The sequence below is a fragment of the Microtus ochrogaster genome, unplaced genomic scaffold (genome assembly GCF_000317375.1).
Source record: "Microtus ochrogaster isolate Prairie Vole_2 unplaced genomic scaffold, MicOch1.0 UNK3, whole genome shotgun sequence".
Taxonomy (NCBI): domain Eukaryota; kingdom Metazoa; phylum Chordata; class Mammalia; order Rodentia; family Cricetidae; genus Microtus; species Microtus ochrogaster.
The window spans coordinates 10,931,501-10,951,947 of NW_004949101.1; the positions used below are offsets into that span (position 1 = coordinate 10,931,501).

A 20,447-nucleotide genomic window follows, 5' to 3' on the forward strand; every position below is an offset into this window, starting at 1 on the left:
TTAATGGCTCGCAGTGTGGAGGTGAATTGTTTGGGAGCACGCACAGGGAATGCCCACTGGGCTGGCAGCACCGACAGGGTTTTCAGCATCTTGGGATTGGTGTCAGGGTGAAGAGGGAGACTTAGTGCTCTCTCATTTCCCTCCTAGCTGTTTGGATTGGATGGCTAGTGTCACCTTGCTATCATTACAGACCACAGCATATGGCTTTACGTGTAGGCCTATCCTATCCCTGGAGGTTTTCTTTGCCACACAGTGGCTAGTCTGATGTTAGGGCCCGTCTAGTGACCACCTTGACCCAGAGAATGAGTGTTGGGCTGCCTCACCATGCAGACCATGGGTGCTGGGTATCTGACTTCCTGAGAGCTTACAAGATCCAACTGCTCTCTATATATATCTGCAAAGGGCAAGAACTGTGGCTCCCGGTGGCTCCAGGGGCCTTGTCTTTTTCCCATACTGCGGGATTCAGGCGGCTGGCCTCTGGTTCCTCTTTGGCTAGGGATAAGTTGGGAAAGCTCATGGACACATTCCAGGAGCTATGCAGAGTCACTAGGAATTCCCTGCTTCCAGTTAGGAGGCCAAAGCTTACCTTTCTCAGAATGCTCCCTCGCACCCTGCATTTGGAGTTGTTCATGGCCCTTTGAACTTAATGGTCAAACACAAACGGGGTCAACCAATGTTGAAGAGGCATGCTCTGTTTTGTCTCCAGGAAGTTTTTTTTCTCTTTTAACCAGTCTAGGGATTATTACCAGGTGGGCAACTCATTTAAGGGCTTTAAGTGTCCCCGAATCCCTGGGCATGAACAGAAACCATCAAAGGATTCAATGTCTCTAATAGCCCTAAGAGTGCCCAGCCGTGTTTTGTTTGGGTACCTCGTTGAGGTGCTTCAGAAGGACCCAGATAGTGATGAGTTTAGATGCCCATGACATCTTGCCTTGGTGGAGCCATACTTTGTCATTAATCTCTGCAGGTAGACAGCTGTTTTCTGCAAGGTGGGGGTCAGAGGAGGAGAAGTAGGGACCCTAAAAGCCAGGAGACAATCCTGTTAAGCAGCACCAGATTCAAATAGCATTCTGAAGTAATACCTTGTTCTGGTAGTTTGTAAACTTGGATTCTGCAGGACTCTAGAATTCCTTGGATAGCTGCCAAGTAGTTCTGTGCCAAGAAAAAAAAAATTAATGAGCTTCTGCAGTTCTTCATTCCAGGAGGGAAGTGATCTTGAGATTCATGGGTGTTGTCTTGACGAGCCTTTGGTCCCGACACTGAGTAGTGGGAGGGCATAGGTCAGACTCCTGTGGGCACGGCTCAGAGCCAGGATTGTGGAGAGAGAAGGAAGCGAAGGAGGCCCGGTTATGCTGGGGTCAGGGAGGAGGAAAGAGGGCTCGGCTTCAGTCCTCCTGGAGATGTTCTCAGCCCTCCTGCAAGAAGCTTTGGGAGGGAAACATTTCGGGCTAGAATCCGAAAGTTAGAATACACCATGAGATGCCAGAAGGGAATTACCCTCAGGCTGATGGTTTTACCTGAGATGCTGTCCCCAGATTCTAGACAGCTGCGGAGGAGGAACACTTTTAACTAAATGCAAGTGAGTCTGCATGCCTCTCACTTTCTTCACTGCAGAAGCCTGGGCCCAGCCCAAGACCCCATAGGATCAGAACTCACCCAAGTAGGACCTCAGAGTCTACAATTTCATCAGGCTTTCCTCTGTCCCTTCCCCCTTTTGCTTGCACACAGTAAAGTTTGAGAACAGCTCCACTGAAGTACTAAAGTATATGCTCTTCATTAATTACAATGTTTTCCCTCCTTGTTAAATGGAATTAAATAGCCTGGAAGCCAGTTTGTTGCTAAATTACCACCTGACATCATTTTTAAGTAAAACGATTACACTGCCCCTTAAGCAAGCTGTGGGCTATGTGATTCATCTTTATTAGCTGATCTGAGGGGTCAGTGAGTCAAAGTTAACTTCTTTAGTAATATTTCTTTGGTAGAAAGGAGCCAAGGAAAGCAGATGTACGGTCCCCACCTTTTTAAATGGTATACCTGCTTGCCTCAAAGTGAACAAAGTAAGCTGCTAAATATCAGCTGCTTTTAAAGAAACAACAACAACAAAAAAAACTGTCCTAGAGGCCCATCGGGGTTTGAACTTCAGCTGAATGCAGCTCCACCACTTCCGTTTTGACTGTGGGTTGCTTTCTTGCCTCCTCCACTGGGAATGAGAAACAGGAGTTCAGAGGTTCCCGGGCTGGGAAGACATAAGCACATGGGTTATGGGAAGCCTTCTCCTGCTAATGTGTATTTATACTTTGTAAGCTCTGATTCATCCAAGCATTGGAACACAAATCTGCTTCCTGAGGTTCAGTTTTTAAATAGATAGTTTGCAAAAACAACAATTATTTTTCTTAACATTTTTTTCCCCTACTGCACAAGCAGCTAAACATCCTGGCTCAGACTATGTCAGTCTCTAACAGTGCCAACAAATGGCTCGGTTATCCAAGGTAGAATGAGGCCCCTGGAGGCAGGTCTTTGAGGTTCTTGTCCCAGAAGCCTTAAAAACAAAGTTTAGAAGTCATTAGGAAAATCTTGTTGCATCACCTCAACTTTATGCAGTGTTTCTGGGTGTGCTAAAAGTACTGAATTTTTTCTTGGTGAGCAATTTTTTTTTTTCCAGTGGTCGTGACATGGGCAAGCAAGGTTGGGGGTGGGTGCTCGCAGGACTGTGGCTGTGTGGTTGCCTGGCAAGGCAACCTAACAAGGGACCCAGCACCTGCATGGCATCCTCTGAGACCGTGTCAAAAGGGTGTGGCTCCCTTGCTTTGGACACACAGTCTCTACCAGCACTACTTGCTCTTGCATGCCAGGTACAACCTTTCTGGCAGAGAGTGTGTTTCTTTCAAGTCCAAAGCAGCTTTTACAAGTCTCAAATTATGTATCATTATGCACGGGTCCAGTATTAACCTGTGATATGCAAGTCAGGGAAATTATCTTAGAGTAAAGGCTCTTAAATCCAGTAAGAAGCTTGAATGAAAGAAAGTCTGCCCGTAGCCTCCCCAGCCCATCCCTCTGAAAATACCCACACTAGAGTGCGAAAGGTTGAATTCTTTATCCACAGAGCAAAAACAGGTACCAGCAACATGGAAGTTGCAACTTTAAAATCGTGTTGTCCTGGCAGGATGTGTGTGGCTCCTGGTGATTCCAGGGGAGGACCAGGTTTGCAGCTGCTCTTCTAATGACTACTCAGGCAGCCATACTGATTGCCCCCTCTGTGATTAGCATAAGGCGCGAGGGGGGGGTAGGGGATGGGGGGGGTAACTTCTTTGCTTCATCCTCCCAGAGACATGTGCAGTTGAAAAACCTCCAGACAGAGTCGCCGAATGCCAGTATAAGCCATGATCCTCCTCATCAAAGGATCCCAGAGGGGCAAACTGAGGCCTCCAGAGGTTTGGGGGTTGTTCAGACAGCAACAGCCAGGGCTTGAATTTGGAGCCCCCTCCTTCCTGGACTGCTTGGTGTTGTGCTTCTACTGGGAACTTAACCAGATTTATGCCAGAATCCAGCCTTGGCTGAGATCTCCATGAAGCACTGTGATCGGCGCTAAACAGGAAATAAATAAAAGCTCATGGAGGCTCCAGGGAGAATCCGCTGTGACATACCCGAACTACATTTACCTTGATGGTGGCATCTCTGAGTCAGGGAACCGTAGGTGTTTTTTGAATCGTAGATGAAGTCCCAGCTCTTTGGGCTGTTGCTTTGTTCTTGGGAAGTGTCAGACTTCCTCTTTAGGTTCTGCTTCATAGAATTAGAAAATGAATTGCAGGAAAGGGGTACTGAGAGGAAACAGGCAGGTCTCCACAGATTTCACCCTTCCCTCGCTTGTGTGCACACGCAGTTCAGTTACACGTATATACATACACTCTCATATGCATGCGTGCGTATACCTAGAACTTGATAGGCATTTTTAAAACTGGTGTCACTGCTGGATCTGCCTGCCTCCCCGATGCAACTGTCCTGTTGGGGTGGCCTGGTAGTAGCCACTACACAACTACCGCTCATCCCATGTTCCCTAAGCATGCCTGCCTCGTTGGGAAGGCTCCTTCCTTCTGTATTATAGTAGAAAAGCCATCTGACCATTTAAAATTACTAAAACCCAGATTGAATGAACGAGCCAAAGGTAGCTATGTTCAGTGGGCCACCAGTTGCCACAGCTGGCTGCGACAGGCACATCTCCACCGCTGCCGAGCCGCAGCTCTGCTTTCCCTCACTAAAATGCTTCTCACTCCCTGCTTTCCCCGACTCAGGCTGAAGAATTAGAATCTCCCCCCTGAGTCATCTTTTACCCCCCTGTCCCTGTTTGTGACGTCAGTGTGGTCAGACCATTCCTCTGCACCGGGTACCGATGAAGGAATGATTTGGATAAACTCTGTCCCGTGGAGAGAAATAAAACTACTCAAGTTCAAGTTAGAACATTCGAATCCTCCCAATGGGTTAGCTATGGCTTTGTGGTGCTGGAAGTGTATTCTAGAAAACTCAAAGGGCAAATGTGGATGGCCTATAGGTTTGAATAAAACTATGGCAACATGCCCCTGGGGTAAGGAGAAGAGAGCTGGAAGGGGTGAGACAGGAGAGGGTCAGGTCTCATCACGCCCTCCTTTCTCCATCCACACCCAACCATCTCCTGCTTCCTGTGTGTTCTCATTTGGACAACGCTGGCTGTAGTTCAGTTACCAGAGAGGTTCTAAGATATTTACTCCACAGCGCTTCTGCTTCCACAGTGGCCTGGCTCGACATTTGACTGTTACTTTCACGCTCTCGGTGCGCAAGCCAGACTGTATGCTCAAAGGCAAGCGCTCTTGGGCCAGACTTCCTGGATTCCAGTAAGAGCTCGTCCATCCACATTTTGGGTTTTGTAATTTTTCTCCCACTAGGGCCTTGTTTTTGTGCTCTGGGTTTGGACCAACTTGGATATTTCCAGAATTCTTTGTCATGCAATACTGAAATCATTATAGGAAAAAGAAAAATAGGCTGCTATTAGTTTTTAGCTGCCATGTGATAAGAGCCCGTTAAAGGATGAAGGTATTCAGTTAGATGAACACGTATCAAAGAAGAGCTACAAGCTGCAGAGTTAGTGATGGCCTCCAAGGATCCCTGGCCCCTTGTTGTTGAACAAATACTGTACAATAGTGATGGTTGTTCATAAATGTACTGTCTCACTTGGGTGGACATAAAGATAGAAATTTTCAAGGACACCACATAGTCACAGAACCACAGTGATGGTTTTCGTTTTTAGAAGAAAAATGTCTCTGGTCACCAAAGGAGAAGTCAGTGGACTCAGCGTGTGAGATATTTCAACACAATGGCGGTCTCTCCATTAATGAGGTGGGGAGGGGCTCAGAAAGGCTTCTAGAAGATCCCTGGCATAGCCAGCTGGATAATGGGCACCCTTCAGCTGCTGCTGCAAGGAAGAAGGTTATAATGCAGGGAAGGTCAGGGATGGACCTTTGCCTGGCTGCGTCTTCAGATGGGGATAAAATGCGACAAATATCCCAATTTCAGTGTTACACTGAGCAGAGGATCCAAGTAAAAGGTGTCAGAAATGATGAGGTAATTGATTTATGTTTTGTCAAGGCAGTAAATCCATGGCAATTTGTTATACAGCAATGGAAAGCTACAGCCCTCTTGCAAGGGGGATCGAACCAGGCTGTGTTCACATTCAGAAGCTCTGTTGGGTGGTGATTATACAAATGGTTGGCTTTTTCCTTGATCAATTCAGTGCCTGCTACCAATGTAGCAGAAAGAAAAGCCCACTCAAGATGAGAACGAACTAACTACAGGACTGTAGGAAACAAACAAAAACAAGCGAACACAAGAAAGCCAAGTTGGGACCCTGTTAAATTCCACACAACAAAACAGTCTGCATGGACACATTGCTGACTATACAGCCTTTGACTACACAGCTCTCTCTTCTCCTTCCTCCCCTCTAAAATTAGTGCCCAGCTGAGGTGCCTGGTTTTGGAGGACCTCAGACATGGCACTGGATCAGTTTCTTATTGCTATGAAAGGACCTGATGTTTGACCACTTTTAAGAGGTTTTCAGTAGACTGGGCATTTCTTCTTGTAATGGCTCCTCCCCTACAGAGCTTTTCCCAGCAATTATGTTCACTCCATGGCTGTCACATTGCATAGTGGCCTTTCCCTGCCTGGACTGACAACAGACTAAATGTCAAACTTTCTCCTTCCTCCCCTGGCTGGCTCTCATGTGCTGGGCAGCTGGCTTAGGCAGACATGCTCAGCAGCTAGGGGTTCTTACAAATCCAGTGGGCATGCCTAAAATATTATAGGGATCTGGCATTAGACCTAACAAACATACAAAACAAGAGCCCACTTCATATACAACCGAGGTTTGAGAGAACATCGGATTTGATAAGAAATGTCATCTTCAAGAGAAAGCATGCCGATTTGTTGCGGAAAGTCCCAAGATGGATGGAGCATGCTTTGAGTCCTTTCCAACTAGAGATTCTTAGCTTCATAACAGAATTTATAACAGCAGATACACGCCTCAGCCCCCTACTCCTTTGCACAGAGTCCCTGGTCCCAGAAATCCCTTCTGATGACCAGAGCCCTTCTCACTGACAAGCCACTGGAGAAAGCTTTTCCCTGTGTGTCTTGGGTATCTCCCACCGAGCAGAATAGCTTACCAGGGTAGCATTTTAAGGGGGAGTACGTAAATAAAGCCATGCTGCTGTTTCACAAGCTTCTGGCATTCTTGGAGGTTTTTTCCAGGCTCCTCCTTCTGGGATATGGACCAAGCGCCCGGCCCAAGTCCGGTTTACCAACTCAGCCTTCTTCTGACAAGAACGGATGAGCTGGTCTGAGCCCTCCCAGGCACCCACAGAGGGTTTGGGGGAGAAAGATCTGTGTTCTCACCAGACAGGCATGTGGAGGAGGAACTCAATAGGTCTTTGGAGTCACTAAGCCTAGCAAAATTTCCAGCCCACCCATCACCTGCCTCCTCTGGAGAAGGGGCTGCCAATCTGCACATTGCTTGGGGGCAGGTGGAGAAAGGGTGTGAGACATTTAGCAGGAGGGCGGGCTGTGTGTGCTTGTGTCTGTGTGGCGTGGTGAGTGTGCTGAGCACGGTGCCGAGCAGGAACAGAAGAGCAGGCAAAAGGGCGTGGGAGACTGGGGACCCCTTTAGAGAAGCTCTTCTGCCCTACAGCAAGTCAAATCCCTGCTGCGGAGTTGCTTTCTCTTCCTCCCTTTTGAGTCTTCTGTGCTGAAGTGACCTCTCCCCCGTGGAGGTCAGCGCTCTGCTCACCCTGACACACTAGCCTTCTGGGGCTTGATCGCCTTAGAGCCCCAGGAAAAGAAGTCTCCAGCTACTTTCTGAGAGAAAAGCTGTAGTAAATCTCCTGCAGAAGCTGTTTTTTCTTTAAAGAAAACACACACACACACGTCTTCTAGGAACTGCAGAAAACAACAAACGCAAACTGTACATCATCATAGAAGCCTCTCACAGCTACTTCGCCCTCTAATATAAATCAGGCTGGGTAATGAACGGGGGTTTTAAGAAATGTAACTGAACTTAAAATACAAGGTCAGTATCTCATCCTAGGTAATCCTTTGCAGGATGAGAAAGTCTCCTGATTTTCCCACAGGGTTATTTCACATGCGCTTTCTGAGCCAAAATATTTTAAAAGCATTCATTCTCCGGTTGCTCTGCCAAAAGCTAGCTTGAGATGCACATGCGTTTTTAGAGGGCCTATTAATGATATTAATGATCATGGATCAAAGGCAAACCCCAGAGGTTTATGTAGAAATTCCAGACAATTATTTAGGCACTTTGAAAACTCATCTTCCGAATGAGGGTAACAATATCTCAATGTGGAGAATGATGCGCGGGGTCTAACACTCCGGAACGGGAAAGCTGCAGAAGGAAACACAACCCTTTGATTAAAATGCACAGCTATTATTGACACCTCGTCCCTAAAGACTTCCTCCTCATTTGGCTGAAAGTGGGCGTACTTTAGATTTGAAGAAAGCCTTCTTTTAAGGGCTATTTTTCCCAGTCAACCCTGCCTGTCAACATCCAGGATTTACATAAGCACACAGACCCCATTTTGAAAAAGTAGTTCTTAATATGACATCCCATGAGTCATTGCTTGAGGAGTTTTAAAAATACTACAATGCAGTCCCGACCAACCCCAGGGGGTTAGAGACTGATCGACAAGCCACAGAGGTGATTCCAACTAGTGTCCACTGTAGAAAGCATTTCTAGACAGATGGACAAATTAACATAAGGGTGTGACATGCTTACTAGTACTTAAAGGGCAATGGGTTTACACTTAAAATACTAGACAGTTTTGAAAGATGAGGAAACTGAGGACTGGAAGGTTAAGTGATCTATATCAAAACACACAGAAAACCTATTAATGGCAACGTAGCTCCTGGACCCAGGGTTTGCGGCTTGCAGTACCGTGCAGTGCTGTGCTGTTACGTTGTTCCAGCTCTCCAGTCCAGGTTCCAGCCCAGGGCAGGGTATCCTTTGTGTGGGCTTTGCCACCCAGTGCACCAAGATGACCAAAACACTAAGAAATGGGCTTCCCCACTGGGAGTCATCCTTCCCATTTCACACAAAGCTCTGACGTCATCTCTGAAGTGACACTGAAATGCTTTTGGAGGGACAGGAATAGGGCCACCAGGGAAATCTACTTACAAGTGACCACAGGCCCAAGGGATGGAAACATTGAGGTGATTAGAGAAAGTGCTGGCCCAGAACCTCAAGCAGTACTGAATAAAGACCAGAAGCTCATGCAGCATGTAAAGGAGCTCACCAGGGGAAAGTCAGGGTTCTCGGGGAAGGTGTCAAGCCTATGAGAGCCCTCCCTAAGAGGGCCACAGAACTCACTTAGGAGCACAGTGGGAGCAGACTTAGACTCCAAAGACAGCCTAGAACCTTAAGGGTCAATTGGATCTTAATGATTCTCTCTCGGTTTTCTAAACCTAAATCTTTTGGGCTAGTGGTTCAAATGGTACCTTTAACTTAGCAAGATTTCCCGAACCCAAGAAACGTTCCTGGGAGGAAAGACATTCTTTCAGGCAGAACATACTTGAGAATAACATGTTCAGAAAACGGTGCATTGGATATGCATTCTTTGAGCTTAATTCACTTGTTTTTGAACAGCATGTCTCTCTCTTACACACACACACGCACACACACACGCACACGCTTTCCTCACAGAGGCAGGACCAAGACTTGAGGTCAGTGTGGTCTATGTAGTGAGTTTGAACTGGGGGATATATAGTGAGACGCCCCCCCCCCCCCGCTCATCACAGAAACACAAAGTAAGCAATCTGGATGACACAACACAAAGCACACATATTTATTCATAAACAGGTACATTTTCAATACAAAATGGTTTTATTCGCTGGACACTCAGACTATTTAAGCTACTTAAACGAGAGGACCAGGGTTCTCCGGGAGATTTGGCAATGTCTAATTCTACACGGAAACTCATTCTGAGAATCTGTCAAACTACCACCTATTAGAACCCATCAGATGCTCTGGGGAGTCAAATGTGTGGTTTTGCCAACTTTTGCTTCAGTAAACGAATTGCCAATCTCTGGTGAGAATGGTGATGGGAACACTTAACATAGTATGGCAATTCTCTGCTGCCAATGGAATTTACCTGAATGGGTCCAGATGGTAAAGGAAATCTCATCCATCTAAGGTCCCTGTTATGCTACATATTGACATACATTCACTCCCTGTCTCATTAAATATATATAGAAACCAAATTAGAGGGAATTCCGCAGATTTCTGAGGATTTAATTATACCCTAGAACAGCAAGGCTGATGATATATATGGCTACATTTCCGTACGGAGTGGTTACTTGAGTTAACTTCATTTTACAATGCTTAATTTATTTTGTACTGTGGAAAGCTTTAAGCTATTTAAGAGAAGCCAGTTTAATTTTGACTTATTTTTTTTTTTTTTTTTTTTTTTTTACTTGCTCCAACATGTTTCAGTTCATCACTGTTTCAATACTGGGGAATGAACTCTCTTGTCTTGACAAACCAAATGCAGTGATTTCCTCATAAGAGAAAAGAAGAAATTAAAACAATTTCCATATTCCAGTCCCAGCATGCTGCACAGCGAGTTTTTTTGGCTCTTGAAAAGTTGCTTGTTATTCAGAGGACCATTCACTACCGTTTTGTGGAAATATTACAGTAAGGTCTGCCAAGGAGCTTAAGGAAACAGCAATGCCGCCACTGATCCTAGGCCATTCTCTTGGGCATGGATAGTTCCTTCCCTATGTGTCTGCCCCAGTTGGGGCTCTTTCTGAAGCCAAAGGGCACTGATAGGCAGGATCTCTGCTGAAATCTAAATACAACAGCAAACATAAAACAATTACATTGAGACCCCAGTATCATCTCCAAAATACACTTTGAGAAGGTTCATCCAGAGATGAGCTACATTCTTCAGAAATCAAACTACCGACGTTTTGTGTATTTTTCTCTTACTGATATCTTAGGGATCAAATCCAGAGAACTGCACATGCAAAGCGCCTTCTTCACCAACAGCCCATGAGTCTTATTTTTAAAGAATGAAATGCATTTCCATATTTCTTTAGCATGCAATAAGGGAACAAAACCATGTGGTTCTTACTCTGTCCTAGTGCCAAGTGACCTTTTACACTTAACGTATCATATGCATATCTGGGTGAGTTTACCTCCAGTGGCAAAGAAAAAGCAATTGTGCAAGAAAAACCTCAGATTATGCTCATACCTTTTCTCATCTGTTTGTTTTGAGACAGGGTCTCACTATGTAGCTCTGGCTATCTGGGAACTTACTATGTAAGCCAAGTTAGCCTTGAACTCACGAGATCTGCCTGCCTTTGCCTCCTGAGTGCTAGGACAGCCCCAGGCCCAGCCTCTCCCACAGGATTTTAAATGGGGGTGGAGGGAGAGGAAGAAAGAAAGAAAAAGAAAAGACCTAACCAGTTCTCACTTATTAAATGTCATTTGAAAGAACATAGAGGTGGCTTAGCATCCCAGGTACTGAGAAAGTTCTTCAGTTATAATGATATCAGGAGAACTGGATGGATATCTCTTGTAAGTATCAGAATTACAGGGACCTGAATATAAATTTAATTTGGGTACCAAGGGGTTGAAGAACTTGTTTTTGACTATCAACACTGACAGGGTCTCAGAATTTCAAATGCCAAGTTATTACAATAGTTAAGAATATAAAAACTCATACCACTCCCAACAGTAGAAAATATTTAATATACCACCTGATGATTAACAAAACACTTGGGACTAATTTCCCCCTTTGTCCATATATTCAAAGAATTATAAAACCATTCAAGAAACAAGAGATGTAGAGGTGTTTCAGATACACCAAAGGAAAATGCTTAAAGGCAAAATCCTTAAAGGCATATCCTTAAACATATGCCACTTATGGGAGCCCAGAGCCATTCCCTGCTAATCCTGTTAAAATCCATTGTGCATGAATACTGTGTGAAAGACCACATCTATGTACAAACCAAACGTACTATTTTTTCTCACTAGTCACAATAATCGTTATTTCCTACAATAACAGATTTGAAAAACAAAACATTTCTTGAAAGCAAATCCTTCATTTAAGTACAATTAAGGACTGAGTCTGACCTTAACCATTAAACAAGTAAAACCCGGTTGATTCCAGGTCGGAATATCTTAGTTTTGGAGCCCATCATTCTGATAGGACTGGCTTTGACTTTAGGATCTTTCTGAGCGAGCTGCTTCTTGGTGTATAATGGGGGCTACTTGGACTTCCATTGAGGATTCAATGGTTGGGAATTATCTCTCAAGAAAAAAAAAAAGCTAGGCAGGAAAGGAAAGGAACAACAGCAAGTGGTTTCTGGTCCTTTGAGGCTGGGATTATCAGATGAAACTTCCAGGCTGACAACTTAGGTTTCTTAGGCTATACAACCGAAGAGAATATGTAAACGTCCTGTGAATTTTTCCAACTTGGAACTGGAATGGGTTCTGGTCTGTCCTTACTGTAGCTGGAATACTGGAGGTGTGAACAAGAACAGGGTCAGACCTGCGGCACACAGAACACACCTCTTCCACGTCTTCACGTAAGGCTGAGATGAATTACCTGTACATTTCTGGCAACTACAGCTAACCAGCTCCCTAAGCGCTGTCTCTGTCCTGCAGCAGAACCTGGGAATTAAGTGACTCAACACAATCTAAATACTTCACAAGTCCGAGGGAGCACAGGGCTGTACGTGTCCACATGTGGCCCCAGTTGATGGAAGCCGCGGTGGCAAGACTGGAGGAAATAATTCCTAGGGAATTGTCAGCTTCAGTGTTATTTCGGAATCATAACTCCTCTCAGACTCCAAACCTGCATTTCGCATAGAACCACAGCACTGAGAACCACTAGCCTATTTTCACTGCCACGTACTCAGTTTGAGGACAAGAGGACTGGAGCACAAGAGCTGGCCGGCAGCGTAGGGCACCATCTCTCTGTATCCCATCAGGAGGTCTCCATAGTGATGCAGTGAGAAAACCCCACATTACTGGTTTCTCCACGGGGTCCTATATACCTTGACAAGTAGAGGGCTCTTTGTCAACACAGTGTTTTCTGGAGACAGTTATAAACATGATGAGAAAGTAACACGCCTATTAGAAAAACAGCCTCCAGGAGGTGACTGTGAAGTCTAATCCCAACACAAACAGCTTTTTAAAAAAGATTTATCTCATGTGTATGTGTATTTTGCCTGCTTGTGTGTATATATACCATGTGCATGCCCAGTGCCCATGGGGGCCAAAAGTGGGTGTTGTGTCTCCTGGATCTAGAGTTCGTGATGCTTCTGAGTCACCTTGTGGATGCTTGGAAGCCAACCTAGGTCCTCTGCAAGAGCAGTAAGTGCTCCTAAAAACTGAGACATTCCTCCAGCCTCTAAACATCTGTTTATTTAGAGAGATTACCCCAATTCTTTCCAAATCCCGGGAACTACACACTCAAAGTTTTCTTGCTACTACATCCTCTGCTAGAACTTTGCAATTTCTTTCTTTTTTTGCTTGGGCCGCCTTCAACTGTCGCTAATCTTTCGTCAGCTGCAGCCGGGGTGGCTTGCTGTGCCTGCCCTGGGATGTTGGTCATAAGGTGTCTGGAGGAGAGATTTTCCAAAGCATGGAGCTCTTCTTTAGCCGTGGCTTTTGCCAAATCCTGATTCAAAAGCAACCCTGGATCTGACAACTCTAACGCTGGCAAAACACTGACAGCTGTGCTCTTTCCCACCATCACGTCTCCTGGGGCTAACCCATCATTTCCAAGAGAAACTCTCCTGCGGTGGTCAGAGTCTTCCGCAGAGCCGCAGTTCCTGCGTTTCTGTTGTGTCTTGGCTGCTCGTGGACTTTGCTTTGGACCTGGTGATGCTGACTCATAGCTACACATAGGGCTCCTGCTTAGAAGCCCCGACTTTAGCCACTCCCCAGGATGAGGTTGTTGCTGGCTGCTAGTGTCTTCTGGCTCAGTCTGGGAAACATTTTCCAGCTTTTGAACAGGAAGTCCCCGGTGGCTCTTGGCTGCTTTTATGTCATCTTGTGCTTGACCCATGGATTCTGACAGGAGAACAGCTGAGGCATCCCTCCTCCTTGGTACCACAGTAATGACCGAGTCACCAGATCTTCCCACACGGTCCGCGCTGGCCTGTGATTTGCTCTTGGCACTGCGTTTTCCTTCAGTTCTTCTCACACTAAAACAGACAATTAAGATTGTATGGCATGTGAGGTTTGCAACGGCATGGATTCCTCCAAACCCCCACTCCCCGGCTGTTACACCTGAGAACAAGGCACGTGCCAGCTGGCTTCTCCTCAACACCTCAGCATAGCTAGGAAATCCCCAAAGTGTACGTTGAATACAGATTGGCTTAAGTAATAACCTCCGCATTTTCCACACAACTAGGGTATGTTCTAAGGTCTCAGTGTTGGTTCAGTGATGGCATCATTTTCAAATGGAATCACTTTAACCAAACAGGTATGCATTTTCAGATGTCGGAGGAAAATTCTCCCTGGGGTGGATATACTGACTTTTACTAGGAGGGAATGCTTTAGATACATCCAAAGCACAGGATGTGTGTGCACACCCACATATATGTACAAATATGCACACATTGTTTATATTTGGGAATAAATACTAATCTGAAGATTCTCTAAGGACATGACTCAGCAGGTGCCAGGTTTATTCATCAAGCATATGGGAGTAAGCCTCAGTGAATCGGACTTGGTCAGTCCTGGAAAGCATTCGGACAACAAACATTAAATAAAGTACAACCATGATAAGCAGTATATCTACCCTGTCTGTCTGTCTGTCTGTCTGTCTGTCTGTCTGTCTGTCTGTCTGTCTATCTATCTATCTATCTATCTATCTATCTATCTATCTATCTATCTATCTATCTATCTACCTATCATCTCTCTACCTCCCTCTTCTACAGGATACACAACAGACAAGGCAAACTTTAAAACAAACTTCCATGGCAGGACAGAAAGTGCTTAGGAAATCAAGAGACTAAAGTCCTTAACTTTGGCAAGGAGTTGACAACAATACATTTACAAATAGCAAGAAACTTTTTCAGCCACTAAATTCAAGCATCGAAGCTGGATTATTTACTTTGGCTAAGCTCTGTGGGAAAAAAAAAAAACATAAATATGTTGTAGTAAGGGGCCCAAGGACTGCCATAATTATACCAAAGTCAGAGAAAGGATCTCACAAAGGGAATGGAGTTTTTACGTCTGTCTGCAGTTACCTCAGGAGCTGTGTGAAACACAGCAGCAGCAGGTGCTTTTCATCTTCAAAGAGCTTGTAATTAATCACCCCTTGCAACACACACCTGTGAAGCAAAAAGTTCATTCCCACTGTCCAGAGAACAAGAGCAACAGGAAGGTGGGAAGGACATGTATTAATATACGGCTGTGGGCCGGACCAATGGCAAAGGGGCTTCTGATTAGGTTTCACACACTCTCATTGAGTAATAGACTATCCACACAGGCAGTCAGAAAGTGAGAACAAGGGAACATGCTGGACCTACATTTCTTGTAGAGTGTTTTTCTTGAGCTTTGTACCAGGAGAAGGTGAACTCTGTGCACACCCAGCGAAATAGTCAGACAGTCCGTGGAGGGTTCTTTTTGTCTACTCCAAAAGATAACAAAGGTTCAAACAGGAGCCTATTAGCTGAAAACCAGGGAAAACAGCGACACTAGGAATGCTCAGGTGGACAGCTTTACTTCTTTAGATATCAAATAAAACAAGACTGCTGTTTTAGGTTCTTTCAATTGCTTTCAGTCGGCACTTTCTGGTGTCACACTGGTTTTGTGTTCTTCTCTATACAATTCATGCATGAGTATGTACCGCAAACACACAAAACTGTAATGTGAAACATGCAGATCCCAAGGCATCTAGAACAATATGTGCTCCCTCTGTGGCCCCAGAGGGCAGAATCCCTGAGCCAGCAGCAGCAGGCTTGTGAGAAGACAGTAGCCAGTGTCCTGATGATCCTGAGATTTCCTCCACATGCCCCTTATTTACCAATATTGTAAGCCATAAAACAATATCAAGTTAAACCTTTTAATATTGGCATTTTAAAAATGAAGTTTTTTTTTCAATCTCGGTTACTAACAACAAACAAACAACCACCAAAAACCTGGGAGTCTCTGGCTTCTTATAGTAGTCACTGCCGTAATCTTATACACAGATTATCTATCTTTAAAAAACATATCCACAAAGCTTCATAAAGAGATAATTACAAAATTTAAAGTTATGGCAACCTTGGCCAGAGTTGACCCACATAATGTTTTGGAATTTCTTCCCATAGGTTAGAAGCTGATAGCCCAGATAAGGTGTTATCTGCTCTTTCTTTTCTGAGAGTCCAAGTGATTCTTCCCCATCAAATTCCTCTACAATGTAGTGACTATGAGGAACCGTACCTATCAGTAGACCTGTGTTTTATGTAGGCTTACATAGGAATGAATGGTGCTAGTCCCCAGATTCTGAAGGATGGCAGCCATGAGTATCATTCCGGGGTATCTCTAAGGGCTCGATCTCATCAGTGCTCACAAGACTAGGTTAGGAGGATCCGTGAGCTCTGGGCCATGCCTATGCTTCAGACCTGGGCCGGCATCTTTCAAAGACATGTCCACTTGTAACCTAAATTGGCTTTAATTGTCAGTCAACAGAGTATAACTGGCTATACTGGATTGTACTGCACGGTAATGTGTCGTCATTCTTTTTTAGTTGGTTGTTTCCTAAAATGAATTTTTGGGAAAAGAATACTCCAAGTTAAGTCGGGGGGGGGGGGGGGGAAGGCAAAAGAGAGTAGGCTGAGAGGGATTGGGAGCGATGGAGATTTATGTGTGAAACACTTCTAAACATGTCCTGTATGCCCTGTAAATACAGTTGATTTCCCCCTCACAGCCACACCCTGTAAGTGCTGTATTTTCAGAGCTGAACAATTAACATAAGGAGCATGAGTCAGGCTTTGAACAACTCTGTGGGAACCAGAAAGCCTTTTGCTATTAGGAATGATGTAAATTCCCCAAGGCTGGAAGAAGTCCACAATGGAAGGCAGACAGGGTCATAAATAACAACAATGGGTTCTGCATACACTGTATAAAGTATGATACAGTGACAGGTTCTTCAAATTTCAATTGCAGTATGGATTCAGCCACTGTCTTAGTTATGTTTTAAAACCACAAGTAGTTCCTCTGGGAACTTCAAAAACGTCTTTAAGAAATACAGCAGAAATACTACTTCAAGAAATACTACTCTTGTCTTAAAGGCCCCTGACAATGGGGGTCAGGGAAGTCTCTGGAAGAAAAGTGACAGGGGAAATGTCCAGTTCAAAAAGTATAAAACCTGTGACTTCAAAAAAGAGAAGGAGAGAAAAGGAGAACAGAGGGGGAGGGAAGGGGGCGACATGGGAAGGGAAAGAAGGGGAGGCAGAGAGAGAGAGAGAGAGAGAGAGAGAGAGAGAGAGAGAGAGAGAGAGAGAGAGAGAGAACGAACACACACACATACACACACACTCCTGACTGTACACTCAGTAAGACTGATCTCTAGCTTATAAATTAAAACCACATTCAGCAACTTGTTGAAAGAGATATATTTACATTTGTATGAGGACTAGGTGGGCAGGGAAAAAAATTGTCTCCTTGAGCCCTTTAACTGTCAGGACTCATCGGATGGCTCGCCATATATTTCTAGAGTGAGTTCCATCTGTCTGTCACTAAATCACAGCTCGGAGTCTCCAGAGCTGGCCCCCTCACCTCAAAAGCCTGGGGAAGCAGCTATCACAAGGGAATAGGATTTCCCGCAGGGATTTCTCTTAATTACTGATGTTCTTATCTGGCATAAAAAGGAAATCTGCCGCTTATCCAGAGACAAAACTCCAAAACGCAAATCCATGGAGCACACTAGCAGGGGAGATATCACTAGGTTTTAGGTTTCGTGTGAGCGATGAGCCGACCTTCTGCAAGAACACAAACAAATCTACCCCATTCAAAGAGGCTAGCATTTAACTCTTATGTCCAGAGTAAGCAGGTCAGGAACTCAGGAAGCAGACCAAGCAGGAGAGGACTTACTCTTCACAGCCTGGATGCTTGCTGTCCACCTAGGCCGAGGATAAAGTTCTGTGAATAGAATTTCTCGGTCTAGTTTATTCTTAACCACTTGAGCAAGCCCCACTACTGCATTTTGTTTCCATTTCTGGTAATATTTTACCGGTTCTGGTTTAAAGTGTTCTACCTGAGAAAGCACCCAAACAGAAGTGAGACAAGGCTACTCCCCTAGAAGTCTAACCTAAGGGGACACCCTGCCCTCAGTAACTTGTGAAGTCCAGGTAGGCCCCAGGACAAAGGGTTCAGGGCCTTTCACTATCTCTCTGGAGACCAGTGGATACACTCCGAGCTTGAAGCCAATCCAAGCATGTCCCTCTCTGCAGATCCAAGGGGAAGGTTGAGCTGGAGAAGTGTAAAAAAATGCAACGAGGAAGGAGAGTATACCATGTTGTCTGTTCTGGGGAACATTGAATTCCTGGACAAAAAGGATGACCGAGGGCATCCTCACCAAAACAAGATAGGCCGCCATGCCACACTCATTGGCTCCAGTCAGAGAACAGTTTTGAGATGTCTGTGTGGCAATGGCTGATATCCAAGCTGCAAAGGCATCTGGCAAGTGTAACCCCCCTTGGAGTTCATCCCACAGTGACTTGTCTTACTGAGCAGCACTTTCGAACATTGTGGGACAGATCAAGAAATGGGCTTAAAATGACAAAGAAGACACCCACTTGCTCCTGAGTTAGGACCTCCTCATAGAGTCTGTAAGACGAGATGGGACTATCAAAGGCTAGCAGAAGACTGGCTGCAGCAGAGGCACCAAGGGAGGTGGGTTTTCTTTTCTTTTTCTTTCTTTCTTTTTCTTTTTCTTTTTTTTTGTAGATTCCTAGGACTCATCGTGGAAATTCTGATGCACAAGGTCTGAGGTGGGGCTAGGGGATCTATATTTAGGCTCCCAGGTGATTCACACTTGGCTGTGAAACAACACTCAAGCAGGGGAGCAATAGAGGAACGAACTTAACCTGGTACAATGAGCCAGTGAGACAAAACTTTGCAACGTGTGCTTGCATTAGCCCGTGAAATCGCCCTGGGAGCTTGTTAAGAAATGTTACAGATTCCACCCAGATTCTACTGCATCTGTATCCCTAGGGACTGGGGTTAGGACAGGTATTTTAGGCAAGCTCCCCAGTGAGTCTTACACCCAGAAGAATTAGTGAATGGCTTTTAAAACACATGGAACTGGTAACTGAGCAGAGTCTAGTGGAATGATCCAATCAGGTATCACGGACCTCTGGCAAGCAAGCTTTGAGCACACAGTGAGAAGATGTAGACTAACAGAAAAAGACCTTGTTTCATGGAGCTTCTGTCAACAGGAGAAACAAACACGCAGCATGGCTTGTGTGCCCCTCCCCAGAACATTCAGCTACTGTCAATGTGAAAGTATTAAGAAGTAGAGCTTTGAAGAGGTGATTAGGTCATGAGGGCCTTGTCCTCATGAGTGCCATCAGGTTCCCTTATAGAACCCAACAAAGGAAGCTCTTGCTTGCCCATCTGTCTTCTATGACGTGAAGACCTGTTATTTCTCTCTTTCTGACATGGAGTAGTAAAGTATGAAATTGAAAGCAGAGGCCAAACCCTCTTCAGTGAAGCTACTGGTCCTTATTCCTGATGGCTCCGATTTCGATACACTGCAATACATTTCTGTTCTTTAGCTACCAAAGCAAAGCTGGGCAAGTCTTTGCATATGGTGTCCAGAGCCACTCAGACAAGGGCTACAATGCAACATGTTTGGATCGAAAAAGCAGATGAGAAGATATTGAAGATGCAGAAAAAGAGACAATGAAACTGATAAGGAAGGAGAACAAACGTGTCCCCAGAAATAAGAAAAGAAGAAAAACGAAACATCACTGACAGCTTTCTCTGGCTTTATTATGGAAATTCTTGCCAAACATTTGGGCACCATTATGTAAGAAGAGTCTGCACTTTTGTTTCCTGGTCACCCAGACTCAAATAATCACATAGAAACTATATTAATTATAACACTGGGCAATGGTTTAGGAATATTCCTAGCTAGCTCTTTAATCTTAAATCAACCCATTTCTAGTAATCTATGTATCGCCACAAGCCTGAGGCTTAATGTCCTGGCATCTTTCTCCTTCGGCAGCTACGTGACATCTTCTCTCTATATATAACTCTGCTCAGATTCCCTGCCTGGCTTTACTCTGCTAAGCTATTGGCCAAAACAGTTTTTTCATCAACCAATAAAAGCAACACATATACAGAAGGACATCCCACATCAGTCAATGGAAACCACATTGGCCAGCACAGGCTAAGTAATACTTTGGAAGAATTTTTTATTAAGGAAAAACAGAGAAATGGAGGCACACTTCAATGTTACTCCTGACATTGCTCAGCGAGGCAGGTTTTATTACTGTTACCACATGCCAGGGCTAGATGATGTTGGTCAGGAACTAATGCAACATGAGCAAATAGCATGAGGTGGCAATGCCAATGACTACATGATCACTCCTGTGCATGACAGACACACATTGTCTACTCCCTGCAGAATGGTACTCTGGGTATATCTCACAGCCATGACCGAACACCTGAACAAGGGACTCCGGGTATATCTCACAGCCATGACCGAACACCTGAACATGGGACTCTGGGTATATCTCACAGCCATGACGGAACACCTGAACAAGGGACTCCTGGTATATCTCGTAGCCATGGCTGAACACCTACCTGTACAAGAGACTCCTGGTATATCTCATAGCCATGGCTGAACACCTGTACAAGGGACTCTTGGTATATCTCACAGCCATGACCGAACACCTGAACAAGGGACTCC

At 44.9% G+C, this 20,447-nt stretch overlaps 1 protein-coding gene across 1 annotated transcript in view; it reads right to left on the reverse strand.

The window, feature by feature from the left end:
• Positions 1-9,360: 9,360 nt before the first annotated feature.
• Positions 9,361-20,447, reverse strand: part of Slx4ip (SLX4 interacting protein) — a 163,697-nt gene continuing 152,610 nt past the window's right edge. Inside the window, exons 8-9 of the mRNA XM_005365539.3 lie at positions 15,076-15,176; positions 9,361-13,743 (exon numbers count right to left, since the gene is read on the reverse strand). Of these exons, the coding sequence (XP_005365596.1) occupies positions 12,999-13,743; positions 15,076-15,176 (846 nt within the window). The 3' untranslated portion in view covers positions 9,361-12,998. The remainder of the gene's footprint in view (positions 13,744-15,075; positions 15,177-20,447) is intronic.